The sequence below is a fragment of the Desarmillaria tabescens genome (genome assembly GCF_030435595.1).
Source record: "Desarmillaria tabescens strain CCBAS 213 chromosome Unknown EV420scaffold_75, whole genome shotgun sequence".
Lineage (NCBI taxonomy): Eukaryota > Fungi > Basidiomycota > Agaricomycetes > Agaricales > Physalacriaceae > Desarmillaria > Desarmillaria tabescens.
In genome coordinates this window covers 33,269-59,316 of record NW_026848374.1, presented here as the reverse complement: position 1 = coordinate 59,316, position 26,048 = coordinate 33,269, and the positions used below count along the sequence as shown (strand labels likewise).

The following is a 26,048-nucleotide window of genomic DNA, read 5'->3' as shown; positions in this document are numbered from 1 at the left end:
TCCTTGCGTACGTTCCCAACCACTCAATGGGTGAAAATAATGATTTATAGATAAGCCGTTAATTAGCACAGTCTGACTCGGTTGATCAGATCTCTCCCAAAATGCGCCAGACTCGTAAACAAACCAAAGGCCTCCATCGGAGTAAATATTAACATAAACATCGAGGAAACACTCCAGCGAAAAGGCTTCCTTGCATCCCTCTCCTAAAAACCCATCCTTTACAAACCAGACGGTACGAGGTGCAATTTGAATGCATATCAGAGGCAGTGTTTCCTCTAGGGAGACAATGATGTGCTCAGTAACGGGCAGCACGCAAATGAAACAAGCGTCTAGATTGTCAATCTAGATACTAAATCACACACACACACACACTATCACCAATGTATATAAGTTCGAGGGTGAGTACGATAGAAGCACTCGCGATGTACTTAGATTTAGATAATCTGGTGGGGTTTTGTCTGAAACCAACTTCAATTCTTCTTTCGATGTGTTTTACACAAAGTACACTAGTCTGCGATAGCGGGGTTTTATGAACTTGTTTTGTAAGGTATAGTCGAGCAAGTTATACTTGTTTCGACGTCGTCTAGAAGAGCTTCTAGCGGACACTTCAAATAATCAAACAACCAAAGACTCCAAGGTCTACAAAGAGTGCAAAATCACTCTACAAAGAACGCTCAGGTTCTGACTTCAAGTACAAGACTTGCAAAGAGTACACAGACTCTGGAGTTCCTTGAACTCGACGATTGTTCGAACTTAAAGCATTCTAGGGCTTATTTTACTTCAACTAGATGAGGTCTTCTGACTTAAAGTCGACTCAGCACGTCTAGATTGCTAATCTCGGAGAGAGAGAGCACGAGGCCTTTGTCCGTTGATATGCCGTCTACGTGTTCACACCTAGATTTTGCGATTTTATAACAATACTGTTGCAGGTCTATCCTATACTAGTCGTATATCAAGGGCTATAGTTGAGACTTCAGACTGATAGTCAAGTTAGCATGCTACTAGTCGAGTCAGGACTTAGGAATGATACCACTAGTGGGTCAGCCCTACCAGCCGACCGGACTAGCACCTCCAAAGCTAGTATGACTTAGTAAAATACGGTCACTAGTAAAGAATACAGCTGCTAGCGCCCAAACAAGAAGTAAGAACCCACACAGATCTCGACTATTCAGTCGCTAGTGGACCAATCTGGGCATGAACACCTAAGTCAGGATGACTAGTCACGTGAGCACTTCTGAAAGAACTTAGAAATGAACCAGTAAAGGCATAACCCTTAGCCCAGATCTGGCTAGTGTGATACAGATCTCATACGATCGGCACTAGTATAGCCGGGCTGCACCCCGATCGCGATCGAGCAGTTGCTACAGGCACGGTTACACGACTATTCATATAGCCATGTCACTAGTGGAGCACCGCTGGGCAAAGGGTGTGGAAATGACCCAATAGCAGAGTCCCTCGACCCGCTATCTGACAGAAAGAACAGGCTAGGCCGACTATTGCGTGATTATTCACCATAATTCGTGACTAGCCAAGATATCCTTACCAATATTACCCCTAAAGAATCTATTTATATTTATTCTGTACCTGTCTCTGTAGTATATAAGTAGTAGAAGGGGCAGCCTCGCAGGCCAGGCAAGCCATCCCCACGATTGTGACCTACTAGTCCATATTCTAGTGCCCCAATTAAAGGCTTTTGTGCTTAACCTCGACGAAGTGTCTACTAGTCGCTTAGTCACCTATAGTATTGAACAAATTGAAGTGTCTTAAAGTTACTATTCCATCTTGGAGTGACTCAGAGCATTTCGAAGTTAGTTAAAGTATTTGTTCTTAGGCCAAGAGTGCCACTAGTCGAGCCTAGGGTGCTGCTAGTCAAGTGTAGACCGCTTGTGAGACCCAGTATTTGGCCCAGAGTGCCACTAGTTTCGAAGTATCAGAGTTAGACCGAGCGCAGTTGCTCAACACAAGTCACTATTCATCCAATCGTATCTTAAAACCCCGCTAGTGCAAGTATTACCTCTTGTGTAGCTCACTAGTACCAAATATACGTCTTTAAACAACCTTTCCCTGATTTGTTGAAGTCTGCAGAGTGCTTCTATCGTACTCGAAACACCCGAACTCAATAATATTGGTGATTAGTGTAGAGTAGTAGAGGGTTTTGGTGTTGTGGTGTTCATATCCATTCACTAGCCTTTTGTCACTCGTCGTTACTGAGCACATCACCATGGAGCAGTTCAATTAACTAGCAAGGTGCAAACGCGGGGACAGCTCTACTTCCTACTTAACTCTTCTAGATTACTGTAGTCGCCCTTATGGGTTGACTTTGGTAACTTAATTCACTTCAGTTGAGGATATGCAATAAAACCAGTGATTGATTAGGTAGCTATACAGGCTACTAGCACAAACGCGGGGGAATGCTTTCCTGCCGTTATGCGTCTAGTCACTGCTAATTTATACGATTCGTGTTCTAGGTATAGGAGCCCGTATCTACAGTAATTATGGTATGAGCTTTGGAATTAATACAAACGGTGAGTCACTATCCTACAAGTATCGCGCCATTCCATAGTTTCTATTCAGTTCGACGCGACTGCGCCGTGTTATTCTGTCGCCGAGGAGTGCCCTACTAGTCCGTGGGTGCTCCTTCTTCCATCTGCAAGGCTTGCCACGTGCCGTATGTATGAAATACTGCGGTATGCGCAGGATCTCGAGGATGTAACCACCGATCGCGATCGACTGCAGGTCCAAGATTATATTCTGTTGATCACTGCGCAATCAAGGTCGGTCATCTCGGTACCCAACATGGCTATTCATTCTTCCAAGGTTATTCCTTTCCTAGCCTGAGTTGATCTCGAAGGCTGATCTGTTTCTCGACTTAGCAATTTTTCTTGACAGGTTCTTTCTACTCGTCGAGGTGACGAGGCATCTAGTTCATTCCATTCTTTAACTTCTTGATTTTTATACTCCATACAGACGAGTCCCCGAGATTTGACTGTAATAGTCTTGTTTAGGTGGGGCTTAGCTTGGCGTGTTGACGGCAGGTAGAATTGACTCTTCGAGACGTCATTTCTAAGTCCGTTCTGTACTGCCGTGCTTTCATTCTTTATATAGTATTTAGCTACCAGCGCGAAGCCTCCACTGTAGCTCTCTGTACTGCTTGTAGATTGCATAAACTGATGTAAAATCACAAAATCTATGGGTAGCCTGATACCAGGCGTATCACTGGGAAGGGTCTCAATAGACAAGAAGGAATGGAATCCGGTATAACTGGGAATACTGGCAAGCTGTGAACAAAGTGACAGCAATTAACTAGTAAAAGCCATGGGCGGAATTGGTGGAATTAATGGAAATGCTGTCAAAGAGGAATACAGTTTGGCAAGATAACAAATACCGTGATGGCAATACATGAAGACTGTAGTTGAGAGACTGGCAGTAAAACAAAGAGAGACTGGCTGGCGGTAATATGAAAGGGAACTAGTGGCAGCAAACAATGAACAGAACTGAGCGATGATGAAACTAAAACTGGACTGAGGTTAACTGCGGTAAAACGAAACTGATACTGATCCTGAGTCTACACAGAGACTATCCTATTCTGAAACTGACGGCAAGATAACAAATACCAAGACTGGTGATCCTATGCTGAAGCTGATGGCAAGATAACAAATACCGTGACTGAAGGTCCTATACTGAAACTGTTGACCGAAATTCCATGACAGACACTGCTGGCAGCAATAACGATCCTAAGCTGTGTCCACATGGGGACGTAACTGTACTGAGCTGAACTGGGGTGAAATGGTGATGTAGAAAGTGAAGGCTGGTAAAACAATGCTGGCTGGTGAAAGTGAAATGATGCTGGCGGAATAAAAGATAAAAGCAAGTTGTGGACACCAAATTCCATGTATTGGCGCAATATGAGTGTACACCAATACTGTTAGAAGAAAAGCCATGACAGAGAGTATAACTCGGAGTGACTATGCTGTTATTGTCTGTCTCCTAGTGAGTACAAGCAGTGATGGTGGTCGATAACATGTGCGATAACTAGTGTCCGGTAACTTGTCTTTAGCAACTACTACTACACTAGCTTTTATACTACAAGTCCGGAATAAAATTAGAATACTTGAAACGAGTCCTTAGTAAGTCCTTAGTACATTGATTGGTAAGAAATGACACAAAATGCATGCTCCCAGAGTTCTAAAGTAACAGCACCCACACGGTTTTACCACGTATAGTTGTAGTGATCAGAAAGAATTCCGCTGACATACGGAGCTTTGGGCTGCTGTGTTGCTGTGGCAAAGTACATTGAAGCTAGTGCACTGAAGTAGATGCTTGCGGCATTGTCTTGGTGTTGTAACAGCATTAGTAAAGCTGGTGGAAAGGTCACGGTATTAAGTCTTTTGCCATGAAATAGGTATTTTGGCTGCAGCATTCTATTAAGTGACACTTGATGCTGATATCAGTGATGGCTGTGCTGAGCAATCAATGATGGTTCTAATTCCATGAGATCTGCAATCAGGGGCCTGGTGGCAATAATGAAGTGGCACATATTGATGTGGAATACGAGCTGGGAAGGGAATTTGACAGTAAAAGTGGGTATTGCCATGATTGCAATTGTTGACTTAAGGAAAGTCCACTAAGTGGACAAGGCATTTATTATAATGCTAAATCCACGAATTCTGAGCATACAGAGCCTTGAGGCTCATCAGCGAGGACACAATGTCTTCCACTGTGCAGGTCCTTGTAATGTTGTTGCTGATGGACCCACCTGTCCACCATGTTCTCTTTGAATAGGGAGGCTGCAAAGGCGACTCTAGTTGGACCATACCCATGGGTTTCATTGAGTGCAAAATACCTCAAGAATGTCTTGAAGTAGTATTTGCAACCCGTGAAGAACCAATTGAGGTTGCTTGCCCTGCTATTAAACTTGGCAGAGACTGCAATTAACTGTGGTTTCATGTCTCCCCAGGGGTTTGGGTCTTTGGCAGCAATCTCCCATCCACCTGGCAGATCATGTGGCAATGGAGGATTTGCAGGGTGAGGTAACAACTGTAGATTCAGATCGCTACAAGGTGAAGGGGGTGGAGTAGGGGGTTGAGGAGGCCTTGGTGGGTCTACCGCCTCCACCGCCTGGTTCTCCTGGGCCACTACCACCTCCTCCAGGTGTAGCTGGTGCAGGTGCCTTCCCTGAAGATCCAGCTTGATTGAGATCCCTGCCCATTCCTTGGGCATGGAAACTGCTTCCTCCCCTCCCAGCATCTAGTCCTAGGGCGCTGGCAAATACCCAAGCAGGGTCCAAAATTGGATTCTCTGGTCCTATGAGTCTTGGGGACCCTATGTTGGAGGAGGGCATGTCGGTTAGTCCATAGTACTGCTGTCCTCGTACTATGGGGCAGTCAGGGTGTATCATGTTCCAATGTGTGGCAGCATGATACAGTGTTTTGATATAGAGGATCCTATCCTCAATCTCTGAGCCTAAAGGCGCTGTCTTGTAGGCCTGTCCTTGGTCAGAAGTGATCAAAAATGCCTTATATGGTAGGCACATCCACTTCCAATCTAACATCTGTTCCCATGTTAGATCATAAATTTGCTGGTCGGTGAGGTCCCATGCTGGAACCCTGGATGAACTCATCATGCCCATTTGTTGCGAAGGGTTCATTATCTGGTGATCCCATGTACTCTCCCTCCTGGACTCACTGGTTGAGGGCCATTCCTGCTCTTGTCCAGCAGTCAGTCTGGTTGTCATGATCAGGGAGATACCCAATGACCTGGTATCGGGAATAGATGGTATCCCCAGCTGCCCAGGTCTCATTCCAGTCAAGTATGTCAGTTGAGTATTGGCAGTACTCATCCCAGATCTCCACTGCATCTGCTCGCTCCCAGACCCAGGGCCATAATGACTGGAGGGGTATGAAGCCTCCATCATATCCATTGGGTAGGAACCCTCCCTCTGGTGCAAGGAAGGGTTTGAGCTCCGGTGAGGGTCTTGTTTCCTTGTACCCAGTACTGGCCATGGTTCGAAGCCGACAACAGATGGCACAGTTGCACCAGAAGTAGGGATGGGGGTCTGGCTGGTCAAGCTCCTCAGGGATGTGGTTCGGGAGGATGATAGGATCTGGAAGGGGTTGGTCTCCTCAAGAGGTGTCCCCCAGAAAGATGACCCACTGGATATCTTCCTCTGGGGAATCTGCATGGGTGTAGTACTGTGGGAGCTCCTCATTATTGGAGCCTGAGTACTCTGTTGGGATGCCCTCATTGGGTCCATCGATGGTGGACATCTTGGAGATGTGGGCGAAGTGGGGCTCTGTGAAGTTTTGGAGATCGGCAATGGTAACAAATTTCTGGGGGAGAACTTCAGATTCAGGTCAGGGAGAGAGCCAGACAAAGTCTGACTTGTGGAGGGAGGTGTCATCCCACTCCAGATAGGGCTCATTAACTCTTCAGGTTCCATTGGGGGTGTATGATATGAGGGAGGTTGGAGCTGTATACCAACCTGCCTCTGAAGGTTCATCTCCTCCATGTCCCTCCTCCTTTCCTGTTCTATCCACTGCTCGTACATCTCCCGGAATGACTCTTCCAGGTCCAGCATCCTGGGCAGGGAGGAATGGGTCCTTGACCTCTTTGAAGGTGGCTCTTCACCTCCATACTCTATCCACCATCCTCCAGTCATTAGTGAAGTCCCCTCCAGTTTGTTCATCAATGATTCAGTTGAATATATCGATATAGAACCTTCAGGTTCCTCTCTGATAGAGGTGCTCTCCATCAGAGTCAACTCCTGGTACAGTGGCTGAGACCTCTGTGAAACTTGGTGATGGCTCCCTTGAGCTGTCATTGTCACCCCAGTCCCCATCATCTCAGGATCCTGTTGCATCAGTCCAGTACTTGACTGTAAACCTAGGGTCTCCCAGGACCTCTTCATCTCCATTGTTTGGAGGGATGCCAAGTCGTCTCAGGTCCTCTTCCTGAAGAAGAGCTTCTCCTTCATGGTCTCCATGATCTTTGATCTGAAGCTCGACCACGAAGGCATCATCTTCTCAGTTGGGCAGGGATGGATGGAGAGGACCTCATACTGGTGCTCCTCTGCTGGGCCTTGGTGTGGCAGACCTGAGCCTGATGGTGCTCCCTGTCCATGATGTGCTTGTTGAGCCATTGAGTCCATATACTCTCCCTCTTCTGGGGGTCAGTTCTCTTTGGCATCGGTGTGGGGTCAGGTGTAATGAACAGCAACTGCTCCTATTAAGAAAATGAGGGAGCCAAAGGTGCTGAGAAAGATTGTGGTGTTTCTTTTGCTAAGGCTAAGTGGCATAAGACTCATTGTACAACAATGAGTATTTATGACACTCTGAATAATGCAGTTACTGTTTGGGGTTCAACAGTAAGGGCAAGTGATACAAGCTTCAGCTAAATGTTATGCACCAACTCAAAACACTATAAGACATGAGTCCAATGTGTCACTCATGTTTGGTGATTCACAGGGTGGACAGTGTTGTAGGTTTGCATGGATGGTGATGGACTGCTTAGTTGTGAAACAGGGAGTTCAGTAAGAGTTGGGAATGTATAACTTTAGCCAAAGCTGGGGCTTAAGGCCACAGCATAGGCTAGCTTAAATACACATTTACTACTCTAACAATAAGTTCTGATCCGCGCTTCTTGCACATAGAAGTGCACTCCTCAGCAAATGAGCATAGAAAGCATAGGTCACCCGCATGGTAGTGGGACTCCATCTGCATTGTCCTCATCCCCTAGACCACCCTTGACTAGTAGGTTGAATGGGCAAACTACTAAAAAGCATGATGCCATCATTGAGAAGCATGATGGTACATGCAGTTCATCGGTCACCCAAGAGGTGTGAGTCATCGGCAGGATATGGCAACCAGGTCATTGGTTAAGAGGTGTGCTGGTGAAAGATGGTAAGTCCAATGGAATAGGGTAAATCCAGTGGATAAGATAGGAGGTAGGTCCAGGGTTCTGAGCAATAAGGATAAGATAAGATAAGGAAAATAGAGGTAAGGTCATAATATAGATATGAAGTAACATTAAGATAATGCTGAATTACCTCACACAAGAATAGTAGAAGCAGCGAACCCAAGAGGAAGAGCAAGATTTAGGATGTAAGATAATAGCAATGGACTGCAATGGCAAAGGCTTGGGGCTTTTCAATGGCAAAATAATTCAGTTACAGCATCCTAATGCTGGCTTAGGATGCTAATTGTTATTACAGTTTTACCCCTATTTTCCTTATCTTATCTTATCCTTATCTCTCAGAACCCCGGACCTACCTATCTTATCTCCCAGACCCATGATATTCCACCGGCACACTCTTTACCTGATTACCCGGCTGCCGTCACCCCAGTTTGCACTGCTGCCTCCCAGATGACCAGCGACCTGCATGCACCATCATACTTCTCTTGATGGCATCATGCTTCTTAGCAGTTGGACGAGAGTCGACCGCCAGTCGAGGGCAGTCTATGGGATGCAGCCCATTCAGACAGAGTCCCGCGCAGATGCAGGTGATATGCACTCTTTACTCTCATTCGTCGGGAGTACACTTCTTTTAGTGTCCTCACTCCTCATTCGTTGAACGACACACTTCTCACTGCACGCGCCCTTGTAGACACTATTCTTAGTACAAGTCTAACATGTATTTAAGCTAGCCTATGCTGTGGCCTTAGACCACAGCTTTGGCTAAGGTTATACACTCCTAACTCTTACAAGCTCCTTGCTTTCGCTATAAGTGATGCCTAACTTCTCGCAATCTACCAACGCCTCTCTAACACTGAATCACCGAACGCAAGTGACAGGATAGAGACCAGCTTTGGCGAAGGTTCGAGTTAGTGCTTAACAATTGTGAGCATGGGTTATTATGACCTTACCCCTATTTTCCTTATCTTATCCTTATTGCTCAGAACCCTGGACCTACCTCCTATCTTATCCACTGGATTTACCCTATTCCATTGGACTTACCATCTTTCACCAGCACACCTCTTAACCAATGACCTGGTTGCCATATCCTGCCGATGACTCACACCTCTTGGGTGACCGATGAACTGCATGTACCATCATGCTTCTCAATGATGGCATCATGCTTTTTAGTAGTTTGCCCATTCAACCTACTAGTCAAGGGTGGTCTAGGGGATGAGGACAATGCAGATGGAGTCCCACTACCATGCGGGTGACCTATGCTTTCTATGCTCATTTGCTGAGGAGTGCACTTCTATGTGCAAGAAGCGCGGATCAGAACTTATTGTTAGAGTAGTAAATGTGTATTTAAGCTAGCCTATGCTGTGGCCTTAAGCCCCAGCTTTGGCTAAAGTTATACATTCCCAACTCTTACTGAACTCCCTGTTTCACAACTAAGCAGTCCATCACCATCCATGCAAACCTACAACACTGTCCACCCTGTGAATCACCAAATGTGAGTGACACATTGGACTCACTTCTTATAGTGTTTTGAGTTGGTGCATAATAGTTATCACCTCATGTGATTATGATGTGTAGATAGGGTCATCTATTGTGCATGGGCCATGATGCAGGCATCTTCTGGATGTGCAGATGATGATTAGTGGAGAGAGGAGCATCATGTTGTCGGTGTTGTAAATGCAAGAGCATTAAGCACCTGTTCAAAGCCATGCAGTGGAAGAGTAGTGTTTGACTGACAATCCTGTAAAAAAGAGGTGAGACAGTAACCATGTGTAAGTAGTGATATTCACCTTGACATTGTCTCATTCCAGGCTCAGTAACAATCTTGATGCAGGACAAGTGTCAAAGGAGTACAAATTGACAGCTAGACCTTGATGAGAGGGGTGAGTCTGTGTTTTTCACTTTTCAAAGAGTCATGTGCTATCTGGGGTTCTGGCTTCATATGAAGTCTTGGCTATAGCAACACCCATTTGGCCTTGGCCTTGACCCTCAAGCTTTTATTCCTGACATTGTGGAGGGGAAGAGAGTGGTAGTTTCTTTGAAATTATCAAGCTGAGCAGAAGAGAAGACAATGCCAGAGGCGAGGTCAACATGTGAGAATGGACACCATTCATGTCAAGTTGGCAAGCAGTTTCTCTGGGATGCATATGGAGTGAAGGACCATCAGAAAAATATCAGCAAATTGACCTGGTAAATGCCAAGATGCATTCATATCTATTGCCTGAAGTGAGATTGTTGTATTTTGGACTGTATCCTAGTACAATGCTTGTAAGACCTCTAGTCTCTGGGTTACAAACTCATGAAGAGTTTGCCCATTGACTTCTTATATTTATACTAAACTACAACTATTCTAGTAATTTCCATACAATCATTTTCTTACCAATTTCTTACTCAGCATGCTGGAATGCTGGAATGCTGGAATGCCAGAGTCATCTCCCACTTTTGACAGAGATGTTTGAAGAGTGATAGTGAATCTCCAGGAGAGACCATCCTCCACTGTGCAACTTGTAGAAAGATTGGGAACTGTTCTGTCGCTTTTGGGAGAGAGGTGCACAGACTTCAGTTTCGAAGCTCAAGCTCAGCAGCAGAAAATGGACATTGGTTCAGTCAGGGGCCAAAAGAAGAACACTTCAAGAGGAGAACATCCAATACTGCCTTATTTGATGTTCTATTTTTAATGTTGAACTTTGACTGAACACACAGTGACATAGGACTAAACATACTTTGATGACTGAAATACAACCACACAAATCACTGCATGCTCCCACTTTGCTTTGGTTGTACATTCCATGCAATGTGTATGGCTGGGTGTCCAAGCTAGTTTTATAATCCTTCTGCATGTTCATGGCACTGATTATCTATGCATATGCTGTCTGAATATGAACAACAATGTAAAGGATACCCACAGAATTTCACTTGGAATATCGTAACATCTCCCTCTCTGAGCTCAACCATGTCCTCAGAGATTGGAAAAGGGCCACAACCCGCAATGTACTGAGGATGTCTATACCAGAACAGGGATAAACCATTCAGACATAGACAAGGTCTAAATCTCAGAGAACGTACGATGAGGAGGTTTAGAGATGTTGCCTTGTGAGGTGTATTTTAACCGACACAGGCTGAGCATGATGGCCAATGATGTAAAAAGATGACGCAAAGTCAAATGTCATTCCAAGCTGTGGCAATACCCTGGCTCAAAGAGTGAATGTAACGCACTAACTTGGATTGAACAACGTTTACCTCTAAACTGTCACTCGCGTTCGGTGATTCAGTTGTGAAGAGGGTGTTGCAATCGCTAGGTAAGGTACGATAGTCCTTAGACACGAAACAGGGAGTTTCTGCGTGAAAAGTTAGGAGTGTATAACTTTAGCCGAAGCTGGGGTGTACGACCACAGCAAGGCTCGTTTAAATACATTGTGGTATTTACTAGTATGTACTGCTCCTGTGTCTTGGTGCATATAGTCCCGATGTAGCGCTGTCTTCTATGTCCTCTGTATCGTATGGTGCTTGGTATAGGAGAAGCCCTTCTGCAAGTCAGAAGACTAGCGTCCATAGGGCGTGATCTTCTGAGGAGCGTACATGGTGGCTTGTCCATCCTAGGACGTGATCAGCGTTGACCTAAAGAAGCGTGACTGGGTGAAGGAGGGTCCGGCCCATAGAAGTGTGATCGGTCTATGGGCCATCAAACAGATCATGCGTGTGAGCGGTGGATCATGCGTGTGATTGATCAGGTCATGAATGATGCGGATTCGGTATGAGGAATGATGACGAGAGTTGAATGACGAGTTGATGAGATAAGATAAGATAAGCAAAAAATAGGGGTGATTCATGACAGTGAAAATACTGGTGGGAGTCAAAAGGGGCATCGTGGTTCAGACCAAAGAAGATGATGCCAAGATGGCACCCACCTCATTCTATTTTTGGATCACTTTTATCTTTGACCTCTACTCTGCCCATGTCTTGGTATGCTGTACTGTAATGCCTGTCTATGGATCTCTGTTCTCACAGGTATTATCATTCATCGATATGTTTGCATTTCCTCGCTGACATGCACTTCTCCATTAACATATCTGACCACAGCATCAACTGATTTCTGGATGGCAGACGTTCTCAAATTCCGAGGCTGTGGTGAGGCCTAGTTGAATTATTGCATCCTCAAAATTTGATGTTTGACTCTGTATTCATGATTCTATGTGTCATCCTCCTATGCTCTCAGTACCACCGACATCGAACAAGGCAGGTCAATGGCCATCATCTCGCTGAACTCATATTGATGAGAATTTCTTCTCCAGTTCATGATATTCACTCCTCAATAAAAGGACTGCTAAAAATCATGGCATTATAGTGGCCTCTGCTGGGCCCAGACTGGAGTGATGGGCATATGATGGCATGCGGGTAGACAGGTCTCTTCATTATCTCTTTCTCCAATGGACATTGCTGAAACATTTGATTCTAGCAAAATCACTACTCTGACCTAGTTAGCTCTAGGAGCTGAAGAAAGACCAGTTAATGTTGGTCTCTCTTCCGACTTTCCAATGGTTCTGCCATGCACTTAACAGTTCGTTGAATTGGGGAATACCATGAGTGTCAGTCTTCAATCATTCTTTGCTAATTAAAAAGCCAGTTCACAGAGTATGTCCATGAAAAGGATGAAGGCTGAGAATGGAAATGCTTCCCCCTCGAAAGGTAAACTCTGGATGCCAGTTAAACCTAGCCATGCTCTTATTGGTTCTGCAGGGCAGACTTAAATGACGACCTCAATACTATCCCTCTCTGCAATCCGGCGATCACACATTTTCATTTCTGCCTCCATATGCAATGCATGCCTCCCCATTCCCAATTCCTATCCTCGCTTGTGCTCCCCAAGATATTCTGCTTCCCAATACATCCCTCAATGGCTGCTCTTCAGACACAAGCTGGCTTCCTTCATAAATTCACAATTTCTTTGAACAGCTGTACCTCCTTTGACCTCTCCCTGCTATCTTTCCTTCAATGGACATCGCTACAAATGATGAGTCTAACAAGCTCACTATCTCTGGCCCAGGTAGCCTGAGAGGAGCTGAAGAGAGATGAGGTAATGGTGGACTGTCATCTGACCATCGAATGTGTTGCCACACAGCTAATAATTGTTTTAGGAGGGGAAATTGTGAGTATCGCAGCCTCTGATCTTCCTTCTCACTATCACTGAGTCGACCAACTAGCTTGCCAGATAGAGACACATGAAGAGGATGAAGGTGGAGAGTGCAAAATCTGTTGCAGTTGATAGGTAAGCTACTTGAGTGACTTCAAATGCGTGCTCATATTCATCTCTAAGCAGGACGGACTTTGTTGATGACCTTGAAAGCATCCCTCTCTGCATTGGAGAGGAGTCAGACAATTCCTTCGAGTAAATGCATTACAGTATGATTACAACAATGTGTCAGCAGATGCGGAAGGCTTTTATGTGACAAACAATCAGATCCCTCCTGAAGATCAGATACCTCCATCATCTGCATTTCCATATGTGATGCTCTTTCCACTAGTTTCTCTATACTGGTATCACTGATGTGTGATGGTGATGATGGAGAATTCACTGGCATATTGCACAATGCAATGCTAATGAAGGTGCTCCGTTTCACTGACTTGGAAGATGTCAGAGACTGCAGAGGTCCAAAAGCTGGGGAGTTGAGTGGTATATTCAATGTGAGTCGGCACTGGTCAAGAGGAACTGGCAGGCCCAATCCTCGCTGTTAATATGACCGGCAGCAAATGTGAGAAGTTTTATAATGTGGATACAAGGACGAGCTGTTATGCTTATTTGTGTCCATCAATAAACTCTACCAAGTTATGAAAGGTACTAACTATGCTAAGGAATGTGAAGTGCTACACCCACACACACCCTAACACACTCAATAATTGCAGTTCGAAGGGGTAAGTTACACTGGATCAATACTTGTACTGTGGATACTAGTTCTGGGTTGACAATGAATATAATTTGTTTGATTACAATATGCTGAAGTGACACAAATCTGAACTTTCTGTGTTACTGAACACAATCTGATACCAACGGGCTGCCTGGTGCAGTTTCCTGAATGCATACTAACTGCCTGGTGCAGTGTCTGAACTGATACTGTCTGCCTGGTTGCAGTTTTACTGGTGCTAACACGGATTCTGGACTGTACTTCTGACTGTCTGTCTGTATCTTTCTGAACTGACTGCTTTCTGAACTGTTCTTGCACACAAAACGTGACCAGGTCACTAAATACTATTCCAGGTGAGTCTAGGACTCGAAGCTCTTAACCAAAACCCATACTAATTTGCTTGGTAGCATTCTGGGGGCCAGAAACCTGACCTCCCACTCATACATGCATTGTATTTATACTATACTACTCTACCTATATTTCCAATCCTCCAGGTATTACTAAGCTACTTGCTGACACAGCCAGGCAGGTATGAGCTCACTTCCTGACAGATATGAGCTCATACCCTGGCTACCAGGTAGACTTGATCATGACCTCTTGCCGCAGACTGGCGACCTGGTTCATGATTTTCTGGTTACCCCCTTGGCCAGGGCAAAGCCCTTGGTTCCATAATCCAGGTTTCATACTTACCTGGCAAATCACTCACTAATCCGATAGACTAGGAAGGCTACCGGGTAAGTAACACCGTATGTGATATTTCTTGTCTTGCATTCGGACCGGTGCCATCAAATGGCCAATATTGCCAGGATGCCGGTTCGGCTGGAGCCATGTGCTTTTGACCTGCCTGGACCTTCAGTCACTCGGGCTGAGTCATTGGATCACCAGTCTGTTGCCCGAGCCCTTAGGCTTGTCACGGCTAAGTCCTTACTGATGCAGTGGGGTTTAACACTTCTTGCTGTGTACCTTACAGGTTCTTTCTTACTCGCACAGCTACAAAAATAGTTTGTAGGATAATAAAATTGGATTTCTATGCATTTTCCAAGGGTAGATGCCCAGCAGGCATATCAGTTAATACGTCAAGGTGAGTGTTGTGAGTGAAATCAATTGAGATTTACCTCCTTACAATTTGACAATTGCAGGATACATATACTGATATGTATAATTCCTGTAATATGCATGATAAATTACGATGTGACTGTATATAAAAGAAAGATGTGCTATCTGGATATTAATGTAAATATTCAATAGATAGGTTGTGACAGACGTATTAACTAGAGAACAAACTGATTCGCTATATGTGAGGTATGTATGTGGTCCATCGTACTATCCTGAGAGCTAGTAGCGGGAGTGAACAGAGCTGCATGAGTGCGAGAACAACCAGAACAATCCGGGAAACAATGTACATCACAATTCCAAATATTATCAGCATCAAGGCAATGAGAGGAGCAAGTATTCCAAGTGAGAAAACAAGGAATGAATAGATAGAATGGTCTTTCAGTAACCAGGATACAGGTGTTCATCCCACTAGAAAGTGTGCCTTTCTGATGAACACAACTAGGTGGGTGAAATACAGCCCAAGGAGTCCAAGCAAAACAGCAACTGATGAAAATCACCATATGAGCATTTCAATGTGTGATGGGAAGGAGAATGACCAGGCTGTGCAATGGATTGCCCCAAACAATGCCCCCACCACAACCAATGTTGGAAGATGCATGTGTTCTATTTGTATACCATGTTTTGCCCCACCCAAGGAGAATCGAGATGCACCATCCTCAATTCAGTCTCACATACCATTAGGATAGATGGGTATCCCTGAGATACTGTTTACTACCTCCATAGCCAAGTTGGATATGGATATGAGGGCATTCCAAAGACAGACAAACACTCCGGTCGTGAAAATCCACAATCGACCCTGTAGAGTTGCGGAACTGCCATGAATTTTGTTGAAGGGAACTAGGAATACTGGTTTGCAGTGGAAAGTGCAATGTTGCAGGGTCATTTCAGATGGTCCCACATCCATGCAAATATGACATTGCACATTGAGTGGTTTATGCCACCATAGGAGAGAGATAATGATGCTGAGTACTGCGAATGCGAGTGTGGTGACTTCTAGGAGTGTGATAGGAAGATCCTGGTGGATTCAGGCAATGCATTGTGAAACAAACCAGGATATTTGAAGGATGGATACTGCTTTTGAGAATGCATCGCCTTTACTCTTGTCATGGATTGAAATTACGTCGACCTTCTGTAATTCATCTATCAATCTCTCGTTCGTTGCGAAAGAATCAAGGTCAAGAAGTGTTTCTGTATCAGTGTCATAAAAACCACCCATGCTGAGGAAAAACCCATGAGTCATGGACAGCTTTGGTGGATCTGGGTCCTCCTGCAGCATTATCTTCCTGATAATGTGGGAGAATATGGAAATAGGTGGTTTACCTGTTAATATTTACGATAAGCATGAGTACTCTGCAAGAATGTAGCATACTCACCGAGGCGGTGTACTTTCCATCCACCATGAGCTGCATCACAGCCCATGCAACAATGGCTTCAGGTGCAAGAACCGCAATTGCCATCAGCTTTGCACAGTCCATAGCGCCTGCAAACCATTCCTTCTCTGTAAGCTTGTGCCCTGGTACGTTCAGGTGTACAGAGAGCCAAGTGCAGGCAAATATCGTCGTAGCACAGCTCCATATGATATCCCAAACCGTCCTACAATCTTCATAGCATGCAGGTAAAACATCTTCGCCATTGTGAGGGACAGGAATGCTTTGGACCAGAGAGATGGAAATGACAAAGATTGCAATTATCAAGTTTAATTGCATTGTCACAACTACAAAGATAAGTTTAGTATATGACATGAAAGATGAAATGATGCACACTTTCACACTCTCGGAAACAGGAATTGAGGAGCGTTATCTAAAGAGTCAAAAGTCAACAAGGGACATATGAAGAATTTGAAGAGATTACCTAAATATATGAAAGATCAATGTTTGGATGAAGGCTGAAACTGAATGAGTCAACAAATTAAGAAGTAATGAAACATGTTGATTGGCGCAGCAATTCCATCATGGACAGCATGTATCACATCTTTGCTATAGTAAGAGATTGTTGGAGAAGCTCGGGACGATTGAGTAATCAGCGGTTCATATTCTTATCTGTACTACCTGAAACACATGACAAAGTATTGAATGATGAGTTTCATCCTCATTTGAGTCGAATTTCCTTGAACCATGGTTCTAGACAAAGGAATGGCAAGGTCCTGTTAGAGAGTCAATCGAGTGCCTTCAATAAATATTACTCATGTTGTCGGACTGGCATGGTTTAACAACACATGGCAAAAGCTATTTTTATTTCAGGGATAAGCACTAAGCAGGATCAGAAAGGCTGGGCAGAATGCCCTTGATTCATTTGCACACCTATGTAGAAGTCAAGATGATTAAGAAATGTGCATAAATGTTGTGATGAGAGGGAGACAGATGCGATTGGCACGGAAAGCTGTAACCAAAGTACGGGAGGTACAGACAAGGAGAAAAACCTATCAAAATTGACAATCAGTAGAAAGAGAATAGCCCCAAGAGCGGAGACAAAAGATGGCCAATGAGGAAGACAGGAATATGTACCTGGGAAAGAGAATGAGCGAGTTTGATTATGTTGCCCTGACTCAAGGGAAATCAATATTGTGATACAGAGGAGAGGCGATGAAAGGTGCTGGGATATTGAATTTCCATTATTTTCCTCCATATGCAGTAATAGAAGCGTGGCAGGCGAATGTGACTGCGACTCCACTTTTCTATGTCTGTAAAATCATAAAAATTAAAGCCATTCCGGTAGTTTGAACCTAGGCGATGAGATCGAAGCAGCAGACATACGGAATAAAGTGTTATGATAGTTTGATTCCATACAGGTGGAGGAAATGTTTCTCCGAGCACAATTTTGATCATGACTGACCTCCTCGATGTTTCCCCCGGGGCACTTCTCGAAGTTCCGAATGCGTATGCTGCAATGTGAATGCTGAGCTGGAGATGATGGTGAGCGGTAATCTCCATATTGATACATCAATGAACTGTTACAAGTAAGTAGACGCCAAGACGGTCAGTCCGCAGTTGTATTGAGGCAGTACATGGTAGATAAACCATGATTCTCGTCACCTTTAAGGGCGACAACTGAGAAACAAGATCATTTCGGCTTGCGGTCAGTTTGAGGTCAGTAGTCAAATAAAGCCCGAAGACGAGGAGTAGGCGCTGGAGAAAATGAACTGTGTATCTCAGTAAGAAGCTAATGTGAGTAGCGTGCGTAGTCAGCTCAATACTGAATAAATGAAGTTACCAGAAGACATGCCCTGAGTGCTTTACTTGCCGGGGTTCTTTAATTCAAGATAGAGCACAACATTTTACAGCTATAAATGGGAATGGGCATACCATTGATTAGACGGTGACTGTTACCGCAGATGCTGTGAAGGACTTATCTGGGATGGGAAAAAGAATACGCGAAGTTATGACAGTCCAGAAAAGGGGCGTGATTAGCATGTGGCCCGGAATCCCGGATTCCTGACTAAGTTGTTGGTTGTTGATTCCGATCGCTACCGGATGCCTTTCTTCTTCTTACCATGAGCACCTCTGTTTCTCCACGTGGGTAAACTATGAGCGTGAACCTACCCATTATCATTCGTTTATTGTCAAGTTGAATGTTCGACGCAATATGACACTACGGCGTACTTGACCTCAATCAAACGTGAAGGATACACTGTTGGAATGCTGTCTTGAGAGGGACGCCTTTGGCACCTGGGTGTGTCATGTTTCGTTTGCTTACAAGATTTCCTCTGAGCCATCTGCAGCTGCAGCATCACCAGCCTTCAAGACACGGAACCACCATGCGACTTCCTGGATTTCACCCATCTTCATTTCGCGCACATGGAGAAGCGCAGATCTGACCTATGTATCCTCTTCAAAACCTGGCTGGTCTCAATGGCATTGTTCTGCTGAAGCCTTCGTACATGCGTCGCCATTGTGAGCTTCTCACTACTGCGTTCGGCATTCAAGCTTCGTATTTGATTGAGCGTATCGCCAAGTGCTTTGTTTCATTCCATATAGTCCAATGGCTAACATTTATAGTAGATTATGCTTCCTCGCTATGGCACAACCGCTGCAGGTGTTCCGGTCTCGTTCCCTGATGTCATACCTTTCTTGTATGCCACGACTCACACGCGAGAGCAGGCAGGACGCCTGCCAATTCTTGGAAGGCATCGCAGAAACAAACGAGATGGAAAGATGTCCGGGCTGGAGATCCGTGACCGAGCTGAAGGGACCTTCATCAGTGGGGTTTCATTGTTACATCACGTCCACGATGTCCTCGCCAGCCCTCATCTGCCGCACCCACAAGCCAGGACTTACAGAGACTCGCCAGTCCAATATTGAACATGAAAGATCATACATTTGCAATGGGACCACCCTGACTCGCAACATTGGTCTTCCACAAGTTTCATTCAAGTTCAGGTCCATATCTACTCGATTTCCTTGTCAAGATACCTATATCTTGTTGTTAGCTTGTCTATGCCGCACAGAACGACGGTCTGCTCAAACATATACCGGTGGTATAAATCAGCATCGTTAGCAGCCTACGTGTACGTACATTGTCTGGTCTTTCTCTGGTCTATCATGCTGACGCATTCACAGGTATCTAACAGTATTCATAAATTACGACGTATCTACCTGATTGAGCAATGAACGACATATACCTCGCTATCCTTGTCACTCTAAGAGTTATTGCAGTACTGATTACGTGCAAATACCATGTCTGGGACATAAATGCATCACATCTGACCTTACATTCGACCATTTCGGGAGACGATAGTCGATGGCATCTAGTTTCGCTGCTGTTCCTGTACCCAACACGTCAAGGAGCGGATCACGACACTTTTTCTTCATGCGCAAGCAGACATTGGAGACCATTACCTGCCTATGATACGGCCTTCTATTCTGACGATATACATATCCCAACAACAGATACCCAACTCCTTTTTGATATAGTTGATATCGTGGTAGGTATGCATTTATGTACTTTTCATTGTACCGCGCTGAATCATTTCCCTAGGACTTTATTCAGCGACATTACTCTTCTGCCGTCAAGTCGTCAAGCCTTCGTTCGACCCCTTTCTAGAATGACTGGCTTCGCCAGGCAATATGGACCGTTGTGCGTACATCTCTTCCGTGACATCAATGCAGCCAGGGCTCCTTTGGACGCGCTAGGTTAATACAATGCGATGAAGAGAACAACGTCAAAGAACGGGGCCGAGAAGACTAAGTGGATGTTACGACATGGCTGCCGGTAGAGCAAACGGAAGAGGGCTGGGAAATAGTTGACATCTACCGAAGAAGACAACAGGTACGTTCTTCGGTCTCTCAGGCTGGATTTCGTGCCTACTGTCAATGGATCGAAGGTTTGCATGCAGGTTAACTTCGTGTATGCGGATGGTGGCTTCAGTAATGGCGTTTTTCCCTTTCCTGTTATTTAATGAGTCAAGTACTGAAGTTCTTTTGTCTACTAGGTAGACCAGCGTGGATGCCACATTTCACTGGACCACAGCCAGAAGCTGGAGTATTCGAAGCGGTTCTCTTTCCCGCTGCAATTCAACCCTTACGACATCATCTCAATCTTCGATTATAAATGGTGTACCTATGAGGAAGCTGACCCTTTCACTGCATAAACGATGGCCAGATGAACTTTCATCTTTAGGCGTCGAGCCTTTATTACGGGCGAACCTGGCTTGCACTCGGACTATTGTTCACAAATTTTTTGATATTATTGTGAATCCCTTAGTTGAGCGACTTGCCTTTATTAAATATACACGTACTGACCGTATTCATAGGATACATATGTGTGTGCAATACATACTGCTTTTGTATACCAGAGTCCAATTCTAGTCATTTAATCTATCTGCCCGACCCGGGACGTGGCCTGGGCCTATAAAATCAGAAATTGTCGTGACGCTTCTGATCGCTTTTACCCAAGAGGAACCTGCCCTCATTCCGACCGATGCTCAAATATCTGCAGCTCCAGTTATGTCTCTGACGAGAGTACCTGCACAGTGCACGCCAATCCGAGATGATATGTGCCTCGATATTACGCTCATATCTTTCTTCACGGATTTTACCGCAGGCTAAGTCTCTTTGTATACGATTATTATTCCAGGGCTTGCAATGGAATAACAATACTTATCAACGACTCGTTGTGGTCACTCCACTCACATTCGTCAGACCTCACCGTACCAGAGGACGAATGTGTCAGCTAGTGTTTAGGATACCGTATGTTAAGATCTTTTCTCATACGTTGACGCTAATCTTGATTGCGCACGTCTCCAGAGCACTCTTATAACGGTACTGCACAGGGGTTGTTCCTCACCCTCAGCTTAATTTTCCTGACGGCTGTCATGCTTAGGATGATAAACGCTTAGAGTTACCCAATCTTGCATACCGAGAAAAGATTATGGTGGGATGGAGTCAACGTAGCAATATTGTTACAGGAACAGAATCAAGTCATACTGCATACAATCGTACAATTCAAATATCCTAACAATCATTCAGTTGGGCCGGACCGGCGGAACATCTCTTTACGCTCGACAGTTATCAGGGACGTTCTCGTCATCGACATAATTATCAGCGTACACTCCCAGACCACGGCTTGCGAACACATTCCACAGAATGCACGAGTTGTCCCCATTGTAGCGGTTCATGTCAGCCTGGATCCATGCATCACGAGCACATATAACTGAAGGACCAGTCAGATGGCTGTAGATAAACCGAGGATATGAACTCACAGGTGGGATTGCACGGCTGCAGGGCGAGCGCATCAATGAAGAGGTGAAGATAGACAATATTTCCTTCCAATCCTGAAGCGTCCTCCATAGCAGTCGAAGACCATCCGTGTACCTCCATGAGGGCTGCGTAAACATTATGCAGCATATTAGCCCACACCTCGCCAATATCTGAAGACCAGTGAGAAAAGTGACACATTGAGACGGTGACAAAACCGTGTACCGTGAGTCGAAGAGAGCTCCCTAATAGAAGAATATCTGAGTGGATTAACGCTAGGATCCGTAGAATATGGGTAATCGCGGGCACCAGAAGGATTGTTTATCGCCCAGGCGAAGAGAACATAATCAGTGATATTGCCACTTGTCTGTTCAGTCCATCTGTAAATGGGTGAGTATTCCAAGTAAGCGAAGAAAGTATAAGAACTCTTACTCGGCCATCGCATCGGACCATCCTGACAAATACATCAGTTATTGAAACTTACGCAAAAGGTTGTAAGTGGTCCTAACCTTCCCCCAATCCACTGGATTCGGTGGTCTGCAAGCACGTAGCTGTTCCACCTCCGGTCAAGCGATTGCTGAGACCATGTGTATACTCATGAACAATGAGATCATTCTGCATCGCTCCATCACGATACGGGATTGTATAATCGAAGATGAACATTTGACAAAGACCTGGCTGCCCGCTAATTCCAGTGTAAGTATCATGCCTGCGAGTTGAGCAAACAGCGTACTCTGGAGTCACATAGAAATAGGCATTATTCATACCGAACGTATCTTGAACAGATATAAACAGAGGATCCCCTTCCGCTCCACCACGACCAAAGTTACTGATTTGGTAATTGTAGGCGGATTCAGTCCAGCCGTATTTGTAGGTGAAGTCGTGTATCTTGTTGATGACATAGAAGGCGTTAGTGCGAGCCGCATCAACGTTACTACCCTCCGCAGGGTCTACAGTGACATCATAAGGGTAGTCAAAGGTTTCCGGTGATGACTCAATGGTAGTGTTGGTCGAAGATCCCTTATAGGAGATAACATTGTTTCCTCTGTATACAACTTCAGAGATTGGGAAAAAAGTCAAAGAAATCGGAGACTTACAAAGTCTGTCCACTCAGTACCCAGCCCGCAGGAGAAGATAAAAAGTCCTCTGGATTGACCAGAGTTTCCTGCCCTTCTGCCACAGAGGCGCTGGTTATAGGAACAACCGTATACTATGTCTGGATTAGGTGACAACCATAACTGAGAGTAGGGATATCATTACTGTCGCATCAGCAGACATATCTGTGACTGCTAAGATTTCTCCAGAATGAGCATCGACGAACACCTGGTAGGCGATGTTCGCCTCGGGATTCATCACTTGAACTACATGAGTGAGCGCAACAGAACCATCTGATTGCGCCAAATATTCAAGTGAGCTAATCCCATTATATGGGGCAGCGAACGCATCCTCAACCTTTGGAATAATAGATTCAAGAGCTACAGATGGTGAAGACGATGCAATATTGTCTATGGGTGGGTTCAGATCGAGAGGAAAGGCCCAGTGATATGACTTGCTTACATGTATCTACAAAAGACGATCCAAAAGCGACAGCATTCCCGTTCTTGAAAGCGACATTTGCGACAGCGTTGGCGAATGTAACACCATCCTAACGAGAAGCGATATCAGCGTGCGGAATGAAGTGGAGAATTTTGAGAAAGAGATATATACATGGTATTGAGTTACATAGGCATAACTCATGCCGTTCTCAGCAGAGCGTCCAGAGCGGTAGGCGATAGCAGAGGAGTCGATCCCTAGCTCGGATGCAATAAAGGAAATAGTCGACATATTCAGGTCCTCATTGCTGAAAGACGGGGCCTCTTTTCCCTCTCCATACGTCTGCGGGAAAGATATGACATCGTAGCAGTAACATATAAACATGAGAACTGTACCGCATACGATGACTTGGGATGGTATGTTTCGATCTGGACATCACGCCCGATTGTTATAAACCGGCGGGTGGAGTGCTTTGTATACATGGGCGAAGGAGCCCCGAATGCGTCTCTTGCCATAAACATAGCAAGGAGCATAGAGAATAATCCCGTAAAAAAAGCGTGCATCTTCAATGAATCTTTGGATGGAAAGACGAGCAAAATCGTTGCGGGGTAGATGCAGCACTCCGGAGCTACTTATATTCGAATGGCTTGTCTAGATGCTTGCTTCCTGGTCAGTTCCGACTTGTGACAGCAGTCGATGTATAGTTTGAACAAAGCGAAGATATATTCAAATCAGTATACTATCCAATACTGACAAAAGGAGAACAATCTAATGGAATTCATAGTAGGATGCCACGCCAGCAGAAAGGCCACACGCGACTCACAAGTAGCATTCACGCTGTCGAGGAAGACAATCGTTGAATTAGGATGATCCTCTGACACGATGATAATACGTCACATAAGTCTTAGTGGTATAGTATTCATCCACCGGCACATGAAGTGAACTTGGATTGACATCAGCTGGTGTGAACATATCAAGAGAGTTGAGGTGAGATAATACATGGAGATAAGGCGACGAATGAATTACCATAAAGCCAAGCTTCTAAGTCACATACCTGTGTTGAACATCTTGCCGACGAGAACATAATTCGGAGTTCTATGAGGATGAGCAATGGAAGCGCAGATTCTTGTGGAGTACTCGAACGAGGAACGATAGTAGAAGATCTAATCAATCTATTCCAGTCCAATGTGATAATCAGTAAACGGAAAGTGCACTTCATTAATTCATTCACTCTATGGTATCGTCATTTGATTCTCGCTTCTAAGTTCGTGTATGACAATCATATTCTCTGTGTTCCCAAGGCAAAATAGCCAGGGAAAACGTTCTGTGTGCTCGAATTGAATTTCTTGCCTGGTTTTCTGTCGTTTGAAGGAACCCATATGGTGCCCGGTACGTTAACTAAATAACGTTCTTGGTCACTGATAGGCACGGAAAGGCATCGTTCTCGGAGGAACGGGGCATATCTTCTATATTGCTTTGTGCTTTACGCGTATTTTGCCTAGTGGTGAACACAACACCGGAAAATCTCAGGGACGATCAGAAATCAACCTTCGAGTCCAATAATAGATACGTCAAGCCACCCTAATAAATTCGAGGCCAACGAGGACTCAGGGGAGAAGAACATGCCAAGAACTTTGAATGAGAAGCGCTGAGAGAGGGTAGGACGCAGATGCAGTAGTTTTCAGAGGAGAGCGTATGTAGGCATATCCTTTGTTCACATGCATCATCTTCCATCAGTACCTGGGACTGGAGAGAAACACTCACCTGAAATCGCTGCAGGAATCTAGTGAATGGGCAACTGGTTAAAAGGTGACAACCCGACTCATATTTTGTCTGTACAGGTCATTGGATGATCTAGAAAAAAGAGCTCCCCACAGTATCCTTAGGCTAAGGGTTGTGAAAGTTCCGCCGGTTTCATTACTACTAATTTTTGAGAATTTCAACTGCAAAATTGTTGAGAAAGGCACGTTTGTAGGTTAACTTGGAGGGGTCATGGTAAGGACCTCTTGACGTAACGCACCAGCTATGGATGTGCACTTCGAAATTAAGAAGTGAAGCTGTCGTGACCCTGTCGAAGGCCTTCGCAACGTCAGTATGCAGTAAACAATAACACATGACCGATGGTTTCCCAAAAAACTCTTGCCTGAGCAGAGATATCAACTGAGAGCTCTGGGTTCTCCGAGTCCTTCTTTAATCCCATGACTTTGTCATGTGCGCTTCATCATGTAGCCTGCGCAAGAAATGTTTTCCAATTCCCAAATGTATATATCACGACTTCGAGTACCTTCCCTACTCGTCTTGGTCACGAGTAATTCAAGATGATTCGTCATAGGAGTAATATTTAGCCCCTTAAGAATCTATTTCGCATCCAAATAAAACTCACTGCTGGGGTGTGCCGGTCTTTTGACCCGAAAACCAGCATGCAAAAACCGGTACTGTTTTGGACATGTCTTTGGCCCAGAAGATTTGGTGTGAAAAGACCATGACAAATATAGCGCACTTTGTACTTAATTTTTTGTATCTGCATTTCAACCAAAAAAGAGCAAATGGAAAACATGCGGTCTTTGGACAGATCTTTGATCCAGTGGTCTTTGGAAACCAAAAACCTCCGATCTGATTACTGGTTTTTGGTTCGGTCTTTTGATCGGTTTTTGTATTGGTCTTTGGATCACTTCCTTTGTTCTTTCCTTTGTTCCTCTGGTCTTTTTGCCCAAAAGACCGGTTCCAAAGACCAAACCAAAGACCAGTAATCAGATCGGAGGTTTTTGGTTTCCAAAGACCACTGGATCAAAGATCTGTCCAAAGACCGCATGTTTTCCATTTGCTCTTTTTCGGTTGAAATACAGATACAAAAAATTAAGTACAAAGTGCGCTATATTTGTCATGGTCTTTTCACACC

At 44.8% G+C, this 26,048-nt stretch overlaps 4 protein-coding genes across 4 annotated transcripts; 2 read left to right on the top strand and 2 right to left on the bottom strand.

Moving 5' to 3' along the window:
* Window positions 1-12,802: 12,802 nt before the first annotated feature.
* Window positions 12,803-14,961, top strand: EV420DRAFT_1485863 (uncharacterized protein; the record flags this gene model as incomplete). Its single annotated transcript, XM_060470298.1, has 12 exons — window positions 12,803-12,952; window positions 13,028-13,054; window positions 13,122-13,174; window positions 13,226-13,294; window positions 13,431-13,590; window positions 13,742-13,818; window positions 14,036-14,065; window positions 14,142-14,161; window positions 14,303-14,337; window positions 14,526-14,542; window positions 14,852-14,889; window positions 14,948-14,961. The coding sequence occupies 12 exons, from the start codon at window positions 12,803-12,805 to the stop codon at window positions 14,959-14,961; spliced, it is 690 nt and encodes a 229-aa protein (XP_060323661.1).
* A 987-nt stretch (window positions 14,962-15,948) lies between these two features.
* On the bottom strand, window positions 15,949-16,630 carry EV420DRAFT_1485862 (uncharacterized protein; the record flags this gene model as incomplete). The annotated part of the gene is made up of 2 exons (XM_060470297.1): window positions 15,949-16,244; window positions 16,294-16,630. 2 exons carry the CDS (start codon window positions 16,628-16,630, stop codon window positions 15,949-15,951), a joined length of 633 nt encoding a protein of 210 aa, XP_060323660.1.
* A 1,770-nt stretch (window positions 16,631-18,400) lies between these two features.
* On the top strand, window positions 18,401-19,548 carry EV420DRAFT_1581518 (uncharacterized protein). The gene is made up of 5 exons (XM_060474663.1): window positions 18,401-18,593; window positions 18,643-18,875; window positions 18,923-19,300; window positions 19,351-19,428; window positions 19,481-19,548. Exons 2-5 carry the CDS (start codon window positions 18,742-18,744, stop codon window positions 19,518-19,520), a joined length of 630 nt encoding a protein of 209 aa, XP_060323659.1. The 5' UTR covers window positions 18,401-18,593; window positions 18,643-18,741; the 3' UTR covers window positions 19,521-19,548.
* A 1,618-nt stretch (window positions 19,549-21,166) lies between these two features.
* On the bottom strand, window positions 21,167-23,740 carry EV420DRAFT_1131383 (Fungalysin metallopeptidase-domain-containing protein). The gene is made up of 11 exons (XM_060465979.1): window positions 23,545-23,740; window positions 23,324-23,491; window positions 23,174-23,261; window positions 22,877-23,121; window positions 22,714-22,826; window positions 22,350-22,661; window positions 22,126-22,301; window positions 22,049-22,070; window positions 21,842-21,996; window positions 21,622-21,789; window positions 21,167-21,572 (listed from the first exon to the last, which is right to left on the bottom strand). The coding sequence occupies exons 1-11, from the start codon at window positions 23,710-23,712 to the stop codon at window positions 21,415-21,417; spliced, it is 1,773 nt and encodes a 590-aa protein (XP_060323658.1). The 5' UTR covers window positions 23,713-23,740; the 3' UTR covers window positions 21,167-21,414.
* Between the last annotated feature and the right edge of the window lie 2,308 nt (window positions 23,741-26,048).